At 37.7% G+C, this 21,643-nt stretch overlaps 1 protein-coding gene and 1 non-coding gene across 2 annotated transcripts in view; one reads left to right on the top strand and one right to left on the bottom strand.

Annotated features, from left to right (window-relative positions):
- LOC129776723 (transcription factor kayak) overlaps positions 1–20,565 on the bottom strand; it is a 75,863-nt gene extending 55,298 nt beyond the window's left edge. Inside the window, exon 1 of the mRNA XM_055782567.1 lies at positions 19,730–20,565. Within this exon, the coding sequence (XP_055638542.1) occupies positions 19,730–19,975 (246 nt within the window). The 5' untranslated portion in view covers positions 19,976–20,565. The remainder of the gene's footprint in view (positions 1–19,729) is intronic.
- Positions 5,146–5,219, top strand: Trnai-aau (transfer RNA isoleucine (anticodon AAU)). Its single transcript has one exon. It is a non-coding gene; the product is annotated as a tRNA-Ile (tRNA).
- Positions 20,566–21,643: the final 1,078 nt, after the last annotated feature.

Here is a 21,643-nt window from a genome sequence, read left to right as displayed (position 1 = left end):
GAATTTTTAGCTTGTATAGTTTTTGCAGCTTTTGTGGTTATTATTAATGTTATAACTTGTGTAAATTTTTAAGTTTTTGTAGTTTTTGTAATTTCCATCATTGTTTTCATTGTTGTAATTTTTGTAAATTTTACAGTTTTAGTGACTTCTATATATATATTTTTTTTAATTTTTGTAGTTCTAGTTATTTTTCTAAATTATTGTACAGATTACTAATATTTGTAATTTTGGAAATTTAAAATTTTTGGATTTTTAATTTACCAATTTGTTATTTTTGTATTTTTTTTGTAATTTCTCTATTTATTCTAATTACTGTATTATTTTGTAAGTTTTAAAAATGTTGTAGCTATTTTGTATTTTTTTTTCTTATTTTAAGAATGATTGAGTTTGTAAATTTTTTTTAATTAAAAAAAATTGCAATAATTTCCCATGAAATCCAGTCCTGAAATTTTTATATTTTTTAACGTTTGAATTTTGGAATTATAAAATGTTTGGTTTTTTATAAAATTTTCAAACCTTCTAATATTAGAATTTTTAAATTTTTGGATTTTTAAATTCTTAAATATATGATTTTAATTATATAAATTAAGTTTAGAATTTATGAATTTTTCATTTCTTTCTTTTTTTGTTATAAAAAAATTTTAACTGTAAATTGATTTTTTTTTCGGGTTCGATTACGATTAACTTTGTTTAATCATCCAAACAAATGATTCAAATTTATTATTATTATTCAAATTTAGAAACAAATAATATTTTACACAACAGTATTTCCATGGGAAGGATAGACCAAAAAAGTTGTTCCAACTTAGCTTTAAAAACACTATATTTGTTTTCGAGATTTTTTTTTCATTTGGTCTTTAGGCACCTATCAAACTGGGGTGGTCTAAGAACCAGCTTCTAATAAATAAAGAAAAAAAAGTGGCAGTATCATTAAATGTCGATCGAACCAACTGTTGCAAAATGTTTGCAAGCAATAGGAACGTTTGAAAAAGCTGAATAATTGGGTTCAGTATAAATTACAAGATAGACCGCTGAAAACTGATGTGTCAAACGCTGCTTCAATGGCAAGACATAAGTGAATGGGCGTAGAAAATTAATTTTTCAACATTGCAATTCCAGATCCCACATTACGATTATCGTAAACATACGCATAAATATAAATGATGAACCTGCAGATGCAGCTTCGAATAAATGAATAATTCTTTTTTGACAAGCAAATGTGTTTCATTATACACATATCTGTATTTAAGAGGCGTGTTGGAAGTTTGTTGAGTAATATTCATCTTCAAAAATCCTCCAACCCGAAAATCTCACGGAGTCGTAGTAAGAGCAAATGACTTGAACACAACCATTCTTATATCACATACCCGGACTTGTGGATATCATAGACATTCAACTGTAAATGCATCGTATGTCATTGTCGCGCCACCATCGCAGTTATCAGTAATGCAACGTCAACGCAGTGTTTCCGGTGATAAGATAGCCACTCAGCCTATTTTTTTGCGTTTGCGCTCCGTTCCCCATCAATCAATATTTGTATCAGATTTTTGTTATTGTTATCCAACCAGGCTTCGCACAAACTGCCAGCTGCTGCTGCTACTTTTGGTTTCTTAGAATTTTTGCTCGTTGGTGTTATATATTTTTCCGTCCTCGAACTACGCAGTAACCGATACACACAGTGTTCTTTCTTTTGCTGATTTAATAAATGCTGATAGAAAATTCCCGATAACTTAAATTGGCGCCATTCTCAAACAAACGGGTCGCACACAACTTGTTTACGACAGGATTCGATGGGAAATCGTTAACATTCGACAATAACTCACGCATTTAATTATTGCCGACACACAGTCGCTCGGCGCGTCCCAATAATGAATGCCCAAGTCATACCTAGATTAATATTGGAGGTCGTCGACCATCGACGGCGACCAGGCGGAAACAGGTGGAAGGACGACAAATCGTTTGGTGTGGTGTGGCAGAGGCGACAGTCAAATGGGGTTTTCCCAAATGGTCAGAACGGCTCACGCGCTTCGTCGCACAAACACTGTTCCGTCGCCCAGTTCCATCGAAATGGAAAGGACGACGCCGGGCGGTTCGTGTCCTCCTTTCGTGTGATGTTATCGATCTCCTGGTGCCGCAACTCCTAACACTAGAACGACGAGGAGCGCCTAGTGATCCCCGATTTTTTAAATTAATCGTTCATCAGCTAATCGAATAGTTTTCAGCAGTTTGTTATTCGATACGATTAATCGCCCCAAATAATCGATTAATCGATTAATCGCAACACTGAGAGAAATAATTAGTTTGACTAATATTTCTCATTTGCTAGAAAGCCATATGTAATCAAAAAAGTGTTCATTCCGCCTGAAAATCAATTATTATCTTTTACGCTCCCCTAAAGTCGTAAACGAAGCTCAATTCGCGTTAACGGCATTGAGCTTCGTTTACGAACTTAAGGGAGCGCCAAAGATAATGATTGATTTTCAGGATAAAACTGCAGCGGCCGTAGGTTTTTTTCTCTCTGCGTTTGGATCGATTAATCAACGTAAATTATTCGTTCGCTTCGATTATTGGTCGTGCAGTATTCGTTCGATTAATAATCGATTTCTATAGGAAGTATTCGATTAATCGATTAATCGAACGATTATCGGGGATCACTAGGAGCGCCTCCGCAGACAGACTTTTGGCACCATTCGACGCTGGCTGGCTTGCTTGCTGGATGGGAAAATCGATAAAATGAACTAACCATATACAATTCCCGATGCCCTTCTGTATGTTTTGCGAGTTAGGGACAAAGGTTTTTACTGCTCTCTCGAGCAAACCCTCGCTCTTTGTACAACGTCGTGTTAGTAGGACAATGTTCGTAGGCGGTGATAGCTGACCAGAATCGTAGATTCTTCAATATACACGAGTTTCATTGAAATGTTTTATTTGGTAGACTGGAGAGACTTCAGTCAGTTTTTCTCGGTATGATCAGTGATGTCAGATGAGAAGACATGTTTTTATTTTGAGAAAAACAACAAACATTTTTAAAATTGATCAATCGATACTCTTTTCTCAGTGCCAAAACAGTAAAAAACATAACAAAAAGGAATAAGTTACATATATCTTTTGGTTTCATTAATATTGTTTTTCGAGCATATGGTTTCATCACTTAGACGTTTTGTTATTGTGGATTTATTGGGGGCAATGTTTGTTCACCTAATCAACGATTTATCAAGAAAAGTTTGAAATCTACATGCATGTATTTCCAATAAAGTAGTTGTTTTGAAATACTCATTTTCGTTCAATAAGATATGAAGACACTTTTCGTGCCGTGTTAATATATTCTAAACAGTCATCTGGCATCCCTGGATATGAGCTCAATGTTTACATTTGTGTTGTTTGGAAAAGGCCCATTTGAAATTCTGTAAAATCTTGCAATTACTGAATTGTATTTAATAATTGCAGATGAAAACATGCATTGCTTATGCAATACTAGTTTAGCCGTGAAACAATTTTTGAAGATAAAGGCAGAACAGAAGGATATCGTTGCTTTAAATCAAGGTGAACAAACACATCAAACAAACTAGACGATTTGACTGATTCATCGGCGAGCGCGACCAAACGGTCGTTGAGCCAGACGAGCTACTCGTCTGTTTTTAGTCGAGCTCGGCTTCTGGAATATTCAAACAAGCGAGACGAGCGCTCGTTTGCTCGTCTCGTCTTCTGGAATAGGGCCCATAATGTACATTTGAATTTTGCAAGTGTAAGATCTATCGAATTGTGCGTTAGAACAGATCTCAGGAAATAGAAAAGAATATTTCCATTTTGTTGTATTATGATTGCAATTGGTTGCAATAAATCGTAAATAAACAATCTAACTTATGTTTAGTGATGTCCGGTAATCATTCAATTAATCTATTTTTATCTGCCCAACACAACTAAAAAACCAACAAACCAACATTTTCTGTTTTCTTGGAGAGCTAGGCAATCCATGATGAATAATTAACCCGTATTCAAGAGAAATTTTTCCCGGATCTCGTGTAGATCTTCAAAATAGAGAGATATAAAAACATGTTGTAGATGGAATTCGTGAAACCAGTTCTGGTATGTTTTGTAACACACACACACACACACAAAATTGTACATCACATCGAGTATTTCTGAAAATACGTTCTAAAATGCGTTTTTTTCCATCGTCAACGCATTTTTAATTTGTAAAATCAACCCGCTATCCCGGATCTATCGAAACTACTCTGCTGTTTACCTTGCTTCGACGCAAATTTCAGCCATGGTCAATCCTACCGAAGGACACATGCCTTCAAAGCATGTGTGTAAAAATGCACCAATTCACCCAAAACGACGGCGCTGCTGAAGAGCATAACGACACGCATGCAGAACACGAGTGAACGTTGGTTCCGTTTGCGTTACCAAAACACGCCGTTTTTGCTCGGTTTTTTGGGTTTTTACGCTCGTCTCCTCCATTCATGGACGCCCTCTGCGCGTGAACAAGTCATGCTTATTTCTGCGAACTTGCTTCAGTTTGCAATAAAAACACACCAATAGTCAGAGCATAATTGGGTTGTAAATAACGAACGAACGAGGCGCGCTCGTCGTATAGCGCAAAAAAACCACACGTAAATCTTCGGATCTGAGCAAATATCCAAAACCCGTAAACAACAAGCGGAAACGGTGGAAATATTTTGCATGACGTCACCTCTGAAGTGGGGACGGCGCGCGTTATGACGTGATTTGCTTTACCTTCCCTTGGGTAAGAGCACGTTCCGCGTTTTCGCTCTTGTAAAAACTCTCGTTCCATCTCAACCTTGGCGCACATAGAAAACGCGTTCGATCATGATCATGCTCGAGAGAAACATTTGCTGATACTCCCCGGGCGAAGAGGGAGAAGACGTGCACACAATGTTATGAAATTCGGGAACCCCGTTATCAGTTGTTTACGAAGTGCAAGGAGAAGGCAAACCAGGAGATGAAAATAATACCCCTCTAATAACCAGGTTTCTACCTGTCCGTATGAAGATGGGATACCTGCCATTAGATATGATGCCAGCTATGAGTCATCAATGTTTATATTTTGCAGCCAACGTGCATTTACACGCAGGCCAGTCGCAATAGTTTTGTTTCCATTAGGTTTGCTCTCGAACAAGTGGCTCCATAGCTCAGTTGGTTAGAGCGTCGTGCTAATAACGCGAAGGTCGTGAGTTCGATCCTCTCTGGAGCCAACTTTTTGTTTTGAAAATTTATACGACAAAAGCATTGCACGTTTCTAAGATTTGCGATATTTTTAACAATTCAGCCTGTAACATCCAGTATCACTCACTCACATTAACTCCATTTGGTCGGTGGTCAGTCAGACCGTACTAAGTACCATAGTTATGATTTCAAGTAAATCAAACTCAATGTTTGAAGTTGTGTAGTTTTAATAGTTTCCAATTTTTTCCCCCATTTTTTTCTACAACTCTCAGTTACCCTTTGGCAAGATCGTATAATGGTAATATTACAAGGCAAAACCTTTAGGATCAATTGAGAGAATTTTACGACTGGCTATGTGTACTAGGTCCACTCTGACTAGACCCAAAAAGATCTGAGACGAACCAGCCCAGGAGGCTGAAAGTCTCAAAAATAAAGATTAAAAAAAACAGAGATTTGTTCGCTTATGACTGAATAATTTGATGATGAAATCATATCATTTATAGAGCAGAAATTCATTTATTGAGCCTATACAACAAAACGAACCGATTTTATGGCTTGAAACAGTATTTTATTTACCAAAAATAATCGCTTAGTATGTATTTTCTAGTACAATTTTGACGTAGGATTACGTCTTTCGGAAACATATGAGGGTACAAATTGAAAAACGAAAATCGATCGCATCGTGAAGAATGTCGCATCGTCATTTCATGATGGAATGATGAGATTCAAACTATTTCGGCACTCTATAACAATTTTTAACCTTGAATAAAATAATATATATCATGTAACTAACTATCGAACAGTTGAAAATTCTCAACTCCTATTCTAACGGAAATACCCACTTCTGATTGGTTGAAATTGACGACACATGCGACGGGTCCCTAATAGAGACATCAAAACCCAGCTGCCTAGGGGAAATCGGCATTGTAAATACATAAATAGTGATGTCTAAATTTTTCATCTATTCGATTACCGATTAATCGTTGGGGCATTTTGCAATATTCGATTTATTCGAATAATTGTTTTTCAATATTCGATTAATCGAGCGAATATTTATTTCATGTAATAATCACGTATCACGTTGTCATTCTGGTCGCGTGGTCTATCGGGTTGTCGATGTTAAATTTTAAAAAATTATTATTAAAAAATTTAAAAAAATTGGATAAAATTAAAAAATGTTGGATAAAAAAATTATGTAGCCTAATTCTTAACGTAAAAATGCATTAACCTTGAGAAAAAAATCCTTCTTTCATTAATCGCGTTTACAGTGGCAATTATTCGATGTATTCATATTTTGATTTTAAATTATTCGATACAAAATTACTTCATTATAATTTCAAAAATTCGATTATTTGAATTAATCGAACGATTAACCGACGTCTCTATACATAAAAGTAGGCAGAGCTTTTGCGTCCACCGAAATGTGTTCCCTAACAGAGACATCAAAACCAAGGTGCCCGAGGGAAATCGACAATGCCCCCGACTTTTGATATTGCAAGTAAGGTGAGTGATACGATTAATTCTAGCAAATAAAATTTAAATATGGAACTTTAAAGTTGGTTGCTTCGTGAAATTTCGTATCAATGACCGATCGTGTATAGTGAAAAATTTAGCACAATGTAAGTGTAAAATTGTATATGGTAGCAGTTGTGTTAAAAATTACTTGAAATATGAAACGATTTATTTCAATTTTCATAAATAAAAACCAAGGTGTGTTCCCGCTCGAGAACGGGTCGTTTGGTTTAAGCTGTCTGTTTTGTTGTGTTCATTGTCACCCCATGAGAAGGATTATTAGGTGGAGCAGATGACAAAATTTGCGAACGTAGTGTGCGTGATAGCATGCGCTGCCATAGCTACTTTTCACATTGTGACGTTGATATTTGTGTTTATGTTCAATTGCCTTCCACATCCATATGAAAACGCTTTTTTTCGGCAAGTTTTTTGACGTAGGACTACGTCTAACCGGAAGATATAGGGGGTGAAATGGAAATCTAGGCACTGAACAAGTAGGAAAAAATGCAAGATTTGGAACGTTTATAACTCGAGCATTTCTCAATAGATCGCAAAGGTTTTTGCATCAATTGATAGGAAATATATCTACGCATCTATCATAACGAATAACATTTCATTTTTCTTGAGATAAATAATTGAATAATTGTGAAATATCAAGCATTGTCCAAATGCACTATGTGCCCATTTTTGATTGGTCCATTTTGTGCTCCTCAAATCGTACCGACCAAAACGGGCAACCAGAGCAGCAGCGAAATAGAATGAAGCACGATTGGAAAGGAAAAAGAAAAAAAAAAGAACGAAACATTGGTCGCAGTCTCACACATGCGTAATTCTCGAGCCAGCCAGTCAGCTTAAAAATCCCCGCTCCGCTGCCGTAACGATCATTCTCATCCAAACCGTACACCACATCGTTTCGCATCACAACACATCAACAAACCAAACCAAGCAGCCAAATCTGGACATGGCAAAGGAGGAAAAATTAAGGGAAAGGCAAAACCCGCTCGAATCGTGTCGGTCTGGAGTTCCCCGCAAGGGTAGCTAGGCCGAGCGCATTAGTACCAGTGCACCAGTCCACCAAGCCGGCGTTATATAGTTTCGGCCGCCGAAGTGATCGAGTTAGCTGCCAAAGCTGCTCGCGCCGAAAACAAAACCCGCATTCGGAACAGAACACATTCGGTTCGGTGGACATCAAGTCAACAGGCAGTTGCAACGAGTGGTGAATGGCAAACGCAATCGCAAAACGGCAGCTGGTAGCAGAAGAAAATAGTTTGTTCTTTATACAATCTGCTTTGGTGGCAAATCCAGAACAAGGCGGCATCGAGAGCGTTCGAAATGGTTTTTTTTCAAAACCACGAGTACAAAGTTTTCTAAATTGAAACCATTCCATAAAACAAGGCGCTTATCAGGGCCATTAAACCTTTCAAAAAAGAGTTTACGAAATATAGTTCAATGTTTTCTAAAATAATATCCAAAATAATAATAAAAAACAATTTGATTTTTTCATAATTTGTTTGCCAGGATCTGCTGAGTATGTGAATTTGGCAGTTGTTCTGAGCTTATTGATAGTTGGGGACTTTCCTGATTATTCAATTTACACCAATTCTTAAATTGTTTCCAGATTGAAAGTACAGTAATTTACAATTAGTTCGACATTTAGCTAATTGGACGGACATGTAATGCGACATAATTAGTTGGACATTTTTGTAAACATAGAGATCCAAATTATGACCCCACATTGAAAGTCGACACTGTACCACTGTCATCGCAAATGTTCAATTACAGGTTAAAATCGCCTCCAATGCGACACCGAGTGGTGCTTCGGCACGTCGCATTGAATGTAATTTACTGTGCAACATGTCACAAAGCTGGATGGGAAGAAATTTTCCAACTGTGAAAGCTGTGGCGAGTGGCAACAAATCGCTAAACAGGAAGGTTTAGCCGAACAAGATGGGGATATCGAGTGATAACAAAACAATAAACTCTTTAGAATGAAGATAATTTTGTGATCCTGAAAAGGACCCTTTTTAGCCTGCATGTGAATCCAACGAGCGAACAAATCGTAATGAATGTATTTTTTTGCCATCGCTGCCTTTTAACGCTCATTCGTTCGTCTCGTTGGACTCGCCCCTTTGGCTGAGTCTGCCGATTTGTCTCTATCCTGTGAGCGTGTACCGCTAGAGTATAAAGCGCGCGGATCCAAAAAAAAATATCTCATTTTCTTTCAAACCGTAAACCAGTGTGGTTGTACGGCAACGTTTAGCATCGCATCGCATCACATCATAAAAAGAAAACAAGCAGCAACGTGGACGTGTTGACGTAACAAAGGAGGACAAGTTAAGGGAAAGGCAAAGTCTCACTCGAACCGTGCATGTTTCCAGTTCCCTGTTGGTCGCATTCATTGATTGCTCCGCAAGGGTAACTAGGCCGAACGGATTGGTGCCGGAGCACCAGTATACCTAACAGCGATTATAGAGTTTCGACCGTCGGAGTGCTCGAGTTGGCTTGCAAAGCTGCTCACGACAATCAGAAAACACGCATCAAGAACAGAGCAGCTTCGGTTCGGCGCTCGTCAAGGCAACAACTAGTTTCAGCGAGTGGCAATCGCAATCGCAAAACGGCAGCAGGTAGAAGAAAGAAAAAGTTTGTTTATACAGACCGCTTTGGTGGCAAAACCAGCCACCGTAAAACACAGCGCTTTACAGGGCCATTAAACCATTCAAAAAAGAGTTATTAAAAGTTTTTCACAATACCAATGCATTCTAAAGTGACATAATATGACATATAATATAAACTGTTTTGTTTTGTTTATGCTTGTTCTTGAACTGGTTGGGGTTTTTTAAATTGATCATTCAGTTTTCACAAACCCATGTATAGTTTCCGAATTAAAAGTGGCTTCAAATTACAACACATTGTATGCAGGATGGCATAAACGAATTTTCTCGGTAGCAAGAACTGCTTTCTTTGGTTGACTGACTGACGTTACATCTGCATTGTATAGGAAAATAACTAAAGAGCAACATGATGAGCTATGTATTTCCTGCTGCTCTGTTCTTATTTTAAGTTCTTATAGTTCGTTTATTTTTCAACAGATCGTCTCCAAAACCTCAGTTCTTTTTTATTTTTATTTACTTTGTTTATGGATACTACAAATCTTACAATTCATTCGTCTCCGAAACCACAGTTTAAGGTACGGTAATGTGCTCAATAATGAAATATATGATAGTGAATGAGTTGATGACTACCTATCACAGCCATCATTTTGATTGTACGATATATGCATACGCCGAAAGATGCCCGGCGTTGAGCATTTAATAAGTACAAAGCCTTTAGAAAAAAATCAAGAATCAAGTTTGTAAAAAAAAACGCAAAAACACAACACCAAAGGTTCTTTTCAGAACCCCCAACATGTTCATAAAAAGTAAACAGTAAAGTAATTCATTTTTCAGGTAGATAGGTAGGTAGAAGAAAATAAAACAATATAATTAAAATATATATTTAGCAAAAGCTGTCCCCTTTGTATAGTCCTACGTCACTCCGGTTATGTCCCCGACATTACCCACCCGTCTTTTATCAATTAAAATCAGATCTTTCCGTGGAGTTCCCACTGAATATGCATATAATGTGACAGTGTGCAGTGGCTATTCGTGAAATGATGTCGGAAAAGATGAATAAAAGTTATATTTTTATGTGTCATTTTCACTCTCTCACCTTCATAGAAACAAACAAATATTCGTTATTTTCGCGGTGATGTGAATATATTTTGAAGGCTACCAGTACAGGTGTATGTGATTTGAGGAAAATAGTTCACAATTAAGCAATATGCAATTGAAAATCTTGCTATTTCTGAGGACTGAGAATAATACTGTTCTCTGGGCGTTTTTGCTCCTTAAATGATGGAAGTAAGTCGCAATACAATTATCATCTATTAAAAACCTATCAGTTACAAGATTTCATGAGCCTTTTTTTCATAACATCATCAAATTGTGAGTTATTTAAATATTGTTTCGTCTCTTCCATATACATTCCATATTGAATGCAAATAATGACAACACCATATTTTGTTTACCAATACAAATATACTCTGCCTACTGCTCCACCTAATATGTACCTCATTGATTGTCACCCAAGGAAAGTTTATACGGCGAGAAAGATTGGAAAAGTGAAGGAATATTAGAAAAGGTGATTTCCCATATGCTCTACATATAGTATTAGGTGTTGTTAGTCCAATTAAAATTCGCATTGGGTTCAATAAACACTCAGAAAGTAAAAATTATAAAAAAAATTACCTTTTCATATCAAATATGTTTTCTCTATATTAAAGTAACATGTTTTTACTGATGAGTAAAATCGATAATTGTGTTTGGTATTGGTAATTATCTTATATTACATCTTATATTAGCATCTCGGCTAGGATCACAGAGGTTTTCATCATATCTCGTTCCACTCCGGTATCCTTCTGTCATTATCACTCGGTAAACACTGGTGGAGTGAACAAACAATACCCAACAACCAAACAAAACGGCCCTTTTCAGGGCCACCGAATCATTATCAACGAGTTTAACGATGTAATTTTTCAAACAAATCCAAAATGTTGATTGAGATAGCCTAACGAAATCCTACGGCAGCTATGCGGTCGTGTCTCGGACACAACCCTCCTGTGACTTTTTTTTAAATATGTTTCAACGACAAGCGGGTTAGGAATATTTTGTTAAAGAGTAATTGCAGTCAATGAAAGATCGCAGTTGGATTTTGAATCGATCATGAAAAGTGTAGTAATTACGATTTTTTACTCTCTAACACTTGGTCCACTCTGTCTGAACAAGATATGATAATATATTCGATCATCTTTCCAACAACCATGAATTGTCTGAAAAGCATATATATTTTGTTTATATATTGGTTACTCTTCCGTGTTTATTGAATGACAAAGGAAAGTATCTTCCGATGCGAAGTAATCCAATATTTCATTCCATTCCTTCCATTTTCTGATAGTCAGAGCAACTTGGCATCTCTCCTGTTGTTGTGATTGTATGCATTTGGTTCACTCTGACTGCATACTATTATCAGTTTTTACTGATCATTCAAAATAAATTTATGCCATAAACCTGACTGTTTGCAACATTAGTGTGATCTGATGAAAGGAAGAAAATGTTTGATTGCTTGTTACTATTAACTCATTTTTTCTTATTTTGTTACATAGTCCGCTCTGGCTGAACACCGACCATTTGTAAGCCTTGAAAAATTATGGAGTATCGACATACTAAAATTGATGAAATCAATGTCATCTAACAACAGTGGCGTAGCGTTACTGGGTGACACCCAATTCAACCTTGTTATGAAGTCTTTCTTTTCCTTCGTTGATGAAAACTAAAATTTAACGAGCCAATCAATTTATTTACTGTGGTATTAAAACAAGAACAAGAAACCACAAAATCAGCACGCGTCTCGATTAACAGCATTGTCTGAACACATCGTCAAAGTCAATAGAGTAAGTACATTTACTGTCAAAAGACAGCAAAGCCAATCCATCTTGCCTATCCCATCGTTGACTGTTCGTAAAGAACAGCTTTTTCAGATTAGCTGAGCTGATCTGAGCTGTTCATCATGATGAGCTGTGATTTGCACGCCTCTAATAGAAACTGATGCTCATGTGCAAATTGGTGCGAATATTATTATATCTATGCGAAAGCAAAATCGAAACTGAGAGAGGTTTGCTTCACATTTTTAACAACATGAAAATGGTATTTTCGAAAGAAAATTTTTGACCCCAAATGTCTTGAAATTGCTTGAAACGTCGAGATCTACTGTCATAAAAATTCATTCACTGGTATCGGAAACGTTAAAATTTGAGTTTTTTGAAAGCTGAAATATCGCACAAGCAGAGAGTACAGGAAATCGGTGTTTTCAGAAAAAAATGATGCCAAATGTATTCAAATTTATGAAACATCGAGATTTACAGTTATCTGAATATTTTTCTTCGAAAGTCGACTTTTCAGATAGAAAACCAACGGAGACGGAGTGAAGAAAATGGATAGAGAAGGCAAAGAAACTACGGTGGAAGCAAGAGAAATTATGAATTTTTTTAAGTGAAAAACTGTTTCCGAAATAGCATTGTACAGCCGAGAACAATAGTCTTTTTAGTAAACGTCTATTTAAGTGACGGACAGAGAAAAGCGGAAAACCATATAAACATCTTGATAAAAAGTATGCGGAGATGTGCTGCTGTTTAATAAATAAAAAAAAAATCCTCACAGTTTCGATGAAATTCTTTCATTTTTTCTAGAATTCGTTTCAACGAGCGGCGCACAATTTCATAGTCCATTGTTATGACCATTTTATTCTCTCAAATTTTCATTAGAGTGATGGTTTTGGACCAGTTTTTATCAGTCTAAACTTTCTAAACGCTCTGAACCGAAGATAGTTGGGTGGGTTAAGGATTTTCGAAACAAACTGAACCTCGTTCACCTCGTACCAATGATCTATCTAAATGTAACGACAACCCGCAAGAACTGGCCAAAACATTACTGGGCGATTGTGAGATCGGATGAACGGCAGAATCGCTTCTCCTTCTTGTACTCTGCCGTGTACGATTGTCTTATCTGTTTTTTTTTCTTTTCTCTATTATAGTGACTTTCAACACATTTTGGCTGGTTCGTCACTTTTACTTCCATTTTTTGGAAGAATGTCGGGAGTGAGAATTTAACTCGTGATCTCTGCGTGAGAGGTATGGATGTTACCACTACGCCAGATCGCCTCCTGTCTTATCTGTGATTAAAGCATACTGCGTACTGTACTCAGGGTGGCACTAAACTCCAAACACCAATTCGCGACCCGAAACGTTTGTTTTGCTATTGATGACCCTTATGACTTTCGTACGCAGTTAACGATGTCAATCTCATATTACAGATCCTGGATTCAAATTCAATGTTTGGGCCCTTGATTTCAGACTTAAAAAAAGGCTCCGATTTTAGGTCCAGGTTTCAGAATAAATAATATCAGGTTCCGGATTCTCTTTTGCACTTACTGATTCGTCAATGAATTTTATAATCCTAATTTCAACCCAAAATTCTAAATTCAGATTAAGATTCTGATTCCGATCATTGAGCTTTTGGTGGCTTTTTTAGAGCACACTGACAACCTCATCATCGGATATCATTTACCATGATTGAAAAAAAACTAGAATTTCCCATAAAATGATTTCTTAATTCGTCATTCTTATTTTGTACATACATTGTCAAATGATTTGTGGACAATTCGGAAATTATAACAAGTGATCTATTGATTGAGTTCTCCGAATTAACAAACCCTCATCTATGCGAAGCGCATGAAAGGTCCTTAGTCTAAGCGAGATAAATAACGTTATTCTATCCCAATTGATAATCACAATAAACCCATCCCCAAAAAAAAAACCCATGAAAGTAGAATGGATACACACCACATGAGAAGAAATGTTATTGTTCTGCCATCGCCTCCTGGTGAAATCGGCAACCACAACACATGACAGCTCCCAGGGCCTGAAGGGTGAGGCGGTAAACAGCCCCCTCTCTGAGAAGGAATGTGCATTATCCGCAGCTATAACTTGAGGACTGTTGTTGTGTTATTGAATTTGTAATGGATTCTTTGTTTTCTGAACTTGTCATTCTCGTCTCTGAGCGGCGGCGTCGTACATTGCGTTCGAATAAATTATACGGAATATTTGAGATAAGTAAGCGAATAATTCAATCAGGTCATACATAATACGATAATACATATATGCGAATATTTGTGAAGATAGAAAATACTCAACCGTCAAAGGTCTCCGGATGCACATTGCGATTAAACGAATCGATGAATGAATTTGCAACCCAATCGAGGAGAACTTGTTGTGTGACGACACTCCTTTCAAGTCACTCAAGTCACGTGCTTCGTATGCCGATCTCGAAACGGAACTCGTTCCTAAACATAGATCTGTAGAAGCGAGATAACAACAAACTTGTTATCATTTGTGAGGTATTTACAGTTGAAGTGTGAGGCATGCGCCCATTTCGCAATGAAGAAGATTATAAATTAATTTCCTATCCAACGAATTTTCAAGCTTTCTGAACTTAGGACTATGTCTTTGATTTCTGTATGGGGAGGTCGCTCTACGAAAAATGTAACGATTTATTAACAGTTTTCAAACGCATATTACTCAAAATGGTTATTGCGACATATGTTGTGTTATATATCATTAGACAGGAAATTTATCCAGAATTTTGACGTAGGACTACATCTTTCATTTCTATACCGGGGTGTAAAATCAAAGTTTCGAAAACGAAAGCGTTACGCCGGAGACCGAGATTTTGAGCGTTAATAGCTCCTAAACAACTGAACGAAATGGTATGATAAACACTTCATTCGAAAGATAAAATGTCTACGCGTTCTGTACTTGTTACTTTCTGATCCAAAAACTTGTTTCAATAGTCTTAAAATTGCTTTCAAAACAGGCTATTGAAATCACCAATCGGTATATAAGCGAGCGCCGCTCGGAAATTCACTCAGTTCAAATTGAACAGCGATTGGAGCATGTTGTCGCTGTTGTGGTGAAGCTCTTCGTTTATAATGAAAGCGCGGATGAACGGTGTCACCAAGAGCCTGTTTGTGCACCTTAGGCCAGAAGGAAATCCATCAGGAGGAGAGTGATGCCACAAACGGTTCCCCGGAAAGATCTCGAAGCAGCCGCTACACACACACACACACACACACACATACACGCGCGGAATTCTTTCCGTTTGGATGCCATTCAGCATCGAGAGAGATCCGGAAAATAATCTCTGGGAATTTAAAAATACATTAATGTGAAAGACACTGTGACCAAATACATTTGGTTTTGTGATTTTTCAATCAATCGCAATTAACAGGATAGCTTCTGAAGATTATTCTTCCCCATCAGTAGGATATTTCCAATATTGGATGCATAAAACCTTGTGCCTCCAACGTAACGCTCTCGTTTTCGAATTCCCCCAAATATTCATTCATTCAGAATGAATTCAGATTCAACTTCAAACAAATGATCTCTAAATCAACGATAGTCCTACGTCACCCTTGCGGTTATACCATAGATATAACCCACTTCCTGTTTTTTTTGCTTGAAACATGAACAGTGAATATAGTAAAAAAAGGTAACAATTTGACGATTTAATTGGGTGTTTTCTTCCGGTTGCACTATCCACTCGCTTCCTCTCCGACGCAACGAGCAATCTTTTTGCCTAAAATCGGGCGTTAGCTCATGATGTGAGTGAAATGCGTGAAATGAATTATTCTCCAATTACTGATGATGGGCATTAGTTTTATATTATACTAGCTGACCCGGCAAACTTCGTCCTATTTATATAGATATAGGAGTGCGTTTCATCACATTAAGAGGGGGAGGAGTTTCTATCCAGCACAGAAACATCTATTGCACTCTAAAACGTCCACACGACGAGTTTGGGTTCGTTTGCTTGATTAATTCTCGAGTTATATTGAAATTTGTGTTTCATTTGTATGGCAGCAAATTATGATGGGTCGTTTCTTGATGGATTTACGAAATTGCCGCATTCATCGATCTAGGTACTCCATAACAATTTATTACAGTGAAAATGAATAAAATTATATATATTTTATGAAACTAAATATCAAACAATATAAAAATCTCAATGGAAATTACGCGTTCTGATTGGTCGATTCGTAATAGTAAGCTTTGCTATAACATCCAGTACATCTGCACTCTGTAGAAATTATAATACGGGACTGTATGATAATATACGAGGGCAGTCCAATAAGTATTTAGTTTACAAAAAATTTTTTTTGAAAAAGTGGCGATTTATTTCTCAACATAGTCTTCTTTCAGCTCGATTCACTAGACCTAGCTGTTTTCTAATTTCTTTAATCCATCTGAAAAATACGTTTTCTCGAGGTCGGCAAATTAGGCCTCCGTGGCGGCGATGACCTCCTCATTCGACTCAAATTTCAGCCCGGCGAGTGACTTTTTCAAGTTGAGAAACAAAAAAAAAGTCGCACGGGGCCAAATCTGGAGAATACAGTGGATGGGGCAGCAGTTCGTAGTGTAATTCGACCAACTTGACCGTGGCGACGGCAGATTTTCCATTTTTTCCATTTTTCTAAAATCCGCGAACACGCCCGCACACACGGTAAAACAAAACTACGAGTCCGATTCGGCTCAAATTTTGCCAGTAGCCGTTTACGAGAATGTACTACACGATAAGTAACCTCTCTTGCGATACTGTCATCATCGGGCGATGGGACTAAGTACTTATCGGACCACCCTCGTATGAGTTAGAGTCACATATGCCACATGTTTCTGAAAACCGTAATCGTTACGAATCGTTACGATACGTAACAAAATTTCTTTTTCATTCGTTAAAAAAATCACGCGCCTCGCTTGAGCAACTGGCTTCGATTCTGGGACCGGTGTGTTTCTTGAGCTAATATGATAAAGCACGTGTTGTAATGGGCTTAACAGCAGCCACCGATCGATGCATCTCGAATATAGCTGCTAAACATAAGCTTAACCCGTATGTTATTGCAGGATGCAAAATAATGCTAAAGCAGTTCAATACAGTGGCTAAATTACGTTGCAGTTTGTTCTGGAAAGCACTGTTCTTCGAACCCATTTTCTCATAGGTTCGATTTTAAAAGGGTGTGCGAGCTGCCTGAATTCGGATTATTAAGTACAAAGCAATAATCTAGCCAATAATCATAACAAATGTGGATAGAGAACCAGCCGAGAACCCTCGTTTTATATGGCTTAATATATTTTTGATTCATCAGTTTAATTTATTGAATCATGATGCAATATTCGTTGCTACAAATGCATTCGATTTTCGACATTATGCATTGTCAAATCGTTTCTTTGTCCGTGTCAATATAATCACATCAGTTACCGCAGTGAATCCTGATTATTAATCCTTCCCCCTAACAGCAATCCCTTCCTTGATATTAGCTAGGGAACCACGCTTTAGAGGCGACCCTTCTGGCCTTCGGGCGGTGAATATCATACTAGCATTCTTTCCCTTCTCCTGGTGACTGTATTGACTGTTTAAAGCGAATCTCCGAAACTTGCACAATGATAATGATTTGCTACTCCCAAGCGTCATTCCTTGTGTTCTATATGCTGTTTAGCTGGTTCAGGTCAATCACGGAGAGCAACTACGAAGTGTACATTCTACCCAAGCTCAAGCTCTACACTATATACTTCAATTTAACCGACTTCTTACATATCCCTGAAAACTCAGAGAAATGGAGTGGTTCTATAGTTATGAAACGCAGTATACCATGAATATCTTACTCACTCGAACTTTTACAATTCCACTGTCATTTATGATCTGTCCATGCGTCAAGAAATTCATGGAATCCCAGATCATCCACGCTTCGATGTTATTACGCCGGTATTTTCGACGAAATATCGGGAAGTTAGATCGGATAAAATGCTCTTTACTGACGGCTAATTCATAAACGGGTCCACTGGCTTCGGCATCTTCAATGGAAATCTCAGTGCCTCTTCCAAACTCAGAGATTCCTGTTCCGTGTATGTCGCTGAGCTGATCATTGGAACATTGCCCATGGACCATTATTTTATTGACGTAGAACTACGTCTTTCAGGAAGGGTGCCAAATCAGATAATAGGTCACGTTTTAATGAAATAAAGTTAACGTTAATAACTATTTTCACTGTGAACTTATTCTCATGATTTGCATACCAATCGAATCGGAAATTCTCTATGATTTGTTTGATATGCTATACATTAAAATTCGCTAATCTCTAAACGGTTTAAATTCATGATAACTGGAAGAACTTCCTTTTTTCCCATACATTTGTTCTGCCGATTTGTGTACCCTACCCGTATTTCGAATGCTTATAACTCTAACATTTCTTAACAGATCGGAAGGATGTTTACATCAATTGATAGGAAATATTTCTACGCGTCTATCACAATTAATAAAATATTATTTTTCATCAGATGAACAATTGAATAACTGTAAAATGTAAAGCGCTATCTAAACGCCCTAACTGCCAAGTTTTGATTGACTCGATGTACCTGTGGAAATTCGCTCTGCAAATATACATGCAAGTCGGGGGTAGTTTTTCCTCACTGAGCTGTGTTTCCCTAACACGGACTTCAAAATTAATGTGCCTAGGGGAATCCGCTTTGCAAATACATGCAAGTCGGGGGTATTTTTTGTTGTTGAGTACTTTTGTACTCGCTTGTCGTTGTGCAGACAGGAATATGTTTCCCTAAAACGTACTTTTAAGCTGAGAAGCCTGGGAAAATCGTCATTTCAGATACTAGAGGTGAATGAACTTTCGCGGTTCGAGAACTACGTAAACATGAGATGTGCGATAATTTCAGTGGGAAATGATGGTTTGACAATTCTTCCGTTCACATATTTTGGTAATCCTAGGCATCATATCAAACGTTATAAGACGTTCATCAAATTTATTTGTAACTATTACAAAAATTTCGATGAATTCTAAAATAATATTCGAAGTGGTAAACAAGTTGATTGTATAATATAATTACGTAGTTCTACGTCAAAAATATGCGGTCGTGTTCTAGATACAACCCCTTACATTTTTTACTTTTCGTTATATACCTTCGTTTCTATGATCTATGGTTCTTCAAATCATGGTTCAAAGTTTGTAGTTTTTCTCGTGATTTCAGATAATAGCGTAAAATGAATTTCGCTAGCAGTGTAATAATTTTCGCCATCACTACAAATCGTTCGTATCGATGATGTTCAAAGGTCAGAAAAAGTATAACTCATCTCGATTTAGATATTTCGCAATATACTAGCCACGACAACATAAGCGCATCGTCAGCGAAGCACACATCATTTAGCACCTGTTAGCATGTGCTTCACCCTCGATTTCTCTTTCTATAAGCTACCTGTATTCGCCCATTGAGATCATAATGAAATCAGTGTAATGGATGATCACAATCATCAGGTATAACTTATAATGAATTTAAACCCAATCACAATCTATCATCTTCTAATCTCCGACTTACCGCTCTCGTAAGAATGATGCTGCTAGCTTGATGCGCCGGTTGTGGTACAATCAACGCAAGACCGGCCTGTGTGGACAGCCCCGCGCCAATCGATGACGACTGTTGGCTGTTGCTGTTGCTGCTACCGCTGACGTTGTTGATGTTCGAGTCTTCCCCTGTTGCACTATTACTGGCACTGCCAGCTGACGAAACCGAGTTATCGTCCGCTGACGATTTGAGTGCGATGATGGTCAACTCGGACTTCATTATGGCGCAGGTGTCTTCTTGTTATTATTATGGAAACACCTTAAAGCCACCAGCTAGCTAGCTAGCGCGACACCTGGTTATCTCCAAGCGGTGGGATTGTATGTGGGTGGCTGTGTGCGTAAATGTATATGTGTAGATGTGTAATCAGTCAGCGAATAACACCCAACAAAAACGAATATTGACGTTCGAAACAGCCTTCGAAGTGATTCGAAAGATTGGCTAACTTCTTTTCTTAAAAAATGTCGGAATTTGGTTCCTAAAACACTAAAATGTGATCACGTCCCTTCAGTTCCTGCAGTGGCGTAACACTCCCGCGTGTGTTGGTGGTATATTTCCTTTCACTATCGCTCATGAATGGTCTGGAATTTCTTATTGGAGAGCTTCGAGCTGCCATCCGTAACGATTCACGCAATCAGGCGTACGGAAACTGCGAAGCAAATGCCTGCTCGATGCATTCGGTTCCGGCAGGACACTACTCGCGCGGCGCCTTCTAGTTGGAATTCACTGAAAATTTTTTCACCAAACAAGTGGAAATTAGAATCCTTTTCCCTCGCTTCAAACAGCAACAGCAGTACACCAATGCCAAACACTAAACACAAATAGACACGTTTATAGGCTATGAGTCATAGGTTTTTCTTGCTTCCAATATTATTCGCTACATGGAATGAGAAAGCATTTGAGGTTGCACGAACACATACATACACAGGTGCGCGCTCGTGTTGTTCCCTCATTCGCAATGTAGAGAGGCTCGATTATAGAGGGCGCTGCGCTGAACAGAATCTAAGGATATTCAAGAACACACCGAAACAACGTATTCATTGTAATAAATTTATCATTTTAAAATTATCAAGATTAGGTTACAATCAAGCAGTATACATTCAAACTAAGATTAATCGAAAATATTATATGGATGAAAAAACTACGCCTTGCTCACCTGGCTCTCTACTTTTTCTGAATCCCATTCGTTATAGTATTTTTCGAAAAACGTTTTGACGTTTCATCAGACACGTTATTCTTGCATCATCGGGAAAATAGGACCCTGTTTCCTGAACCATCCCCTATTGCTCAAGATATTATCACAATGAGTTCTCCAAACTACCAGCAATCGAAAATGTTTTACTCCCCAAAGTGCCACCATTTAGCAGCGCAATGTGTTTTGATTGCGACCCGGTGGTGACGTCAATGGCGAACATGGTTTTTCGTACGGAAAGTCGAAACGCCAACATATTTGTTGTATACATGTGTCTTCACCACTCGCTGCGTATTGGCGTATGTTTGAGTGGCGCGCGCGTTTTTTTTTGCACAATCATGATATCTCAAAACCGCGGCTGCTTCTCGGAAATCGAATGACCTCATCGTCTGAAAACAACTCTGCTCGAGTCGGGTAATAGCGAGTGGATCCATTTTTTTTTGCTCTTTCGGTATCCACAGGTACATCTGAGGCATTTGAAGATGCTTACTCGCCGGCAGTTGTTTTTTTGCGGGGTGTGTTTTGTTTTCTAGATGAACACGTGGTGTTTAGATGCGCGTCACGTGTAAGAATGGCTTTAATTGTTATTTATATTAAACAGTTAATTACGATAAGCATTTAGTTCGATAGCAAACAAATACGTCGAAGTTGTGCTAAAAATTGTTTTTTTTTTGCGTTGTGCAACAATAAAGTTGTTC

This window comes from Toxorhynchites rutilus, chromosome 1, assembly GCF_029784135.1.
Source record: "Toxorhynchites rutilus septentrionalis strain SRP chromosome 1, ASM2978413v1, whole genome shotgun sequence".
NCBI classification, from domain to species: Eukaryota; Metazoa; Arthropoda; class Insecta; order Diptera; family Culicidae; genus Toxorhynchites; species Toxorhynchites rutilus.
Note: the sequence above shows the minus strand (reverse complement) of the source record. Positions and strands in the feature narration are given on the sequence as shown.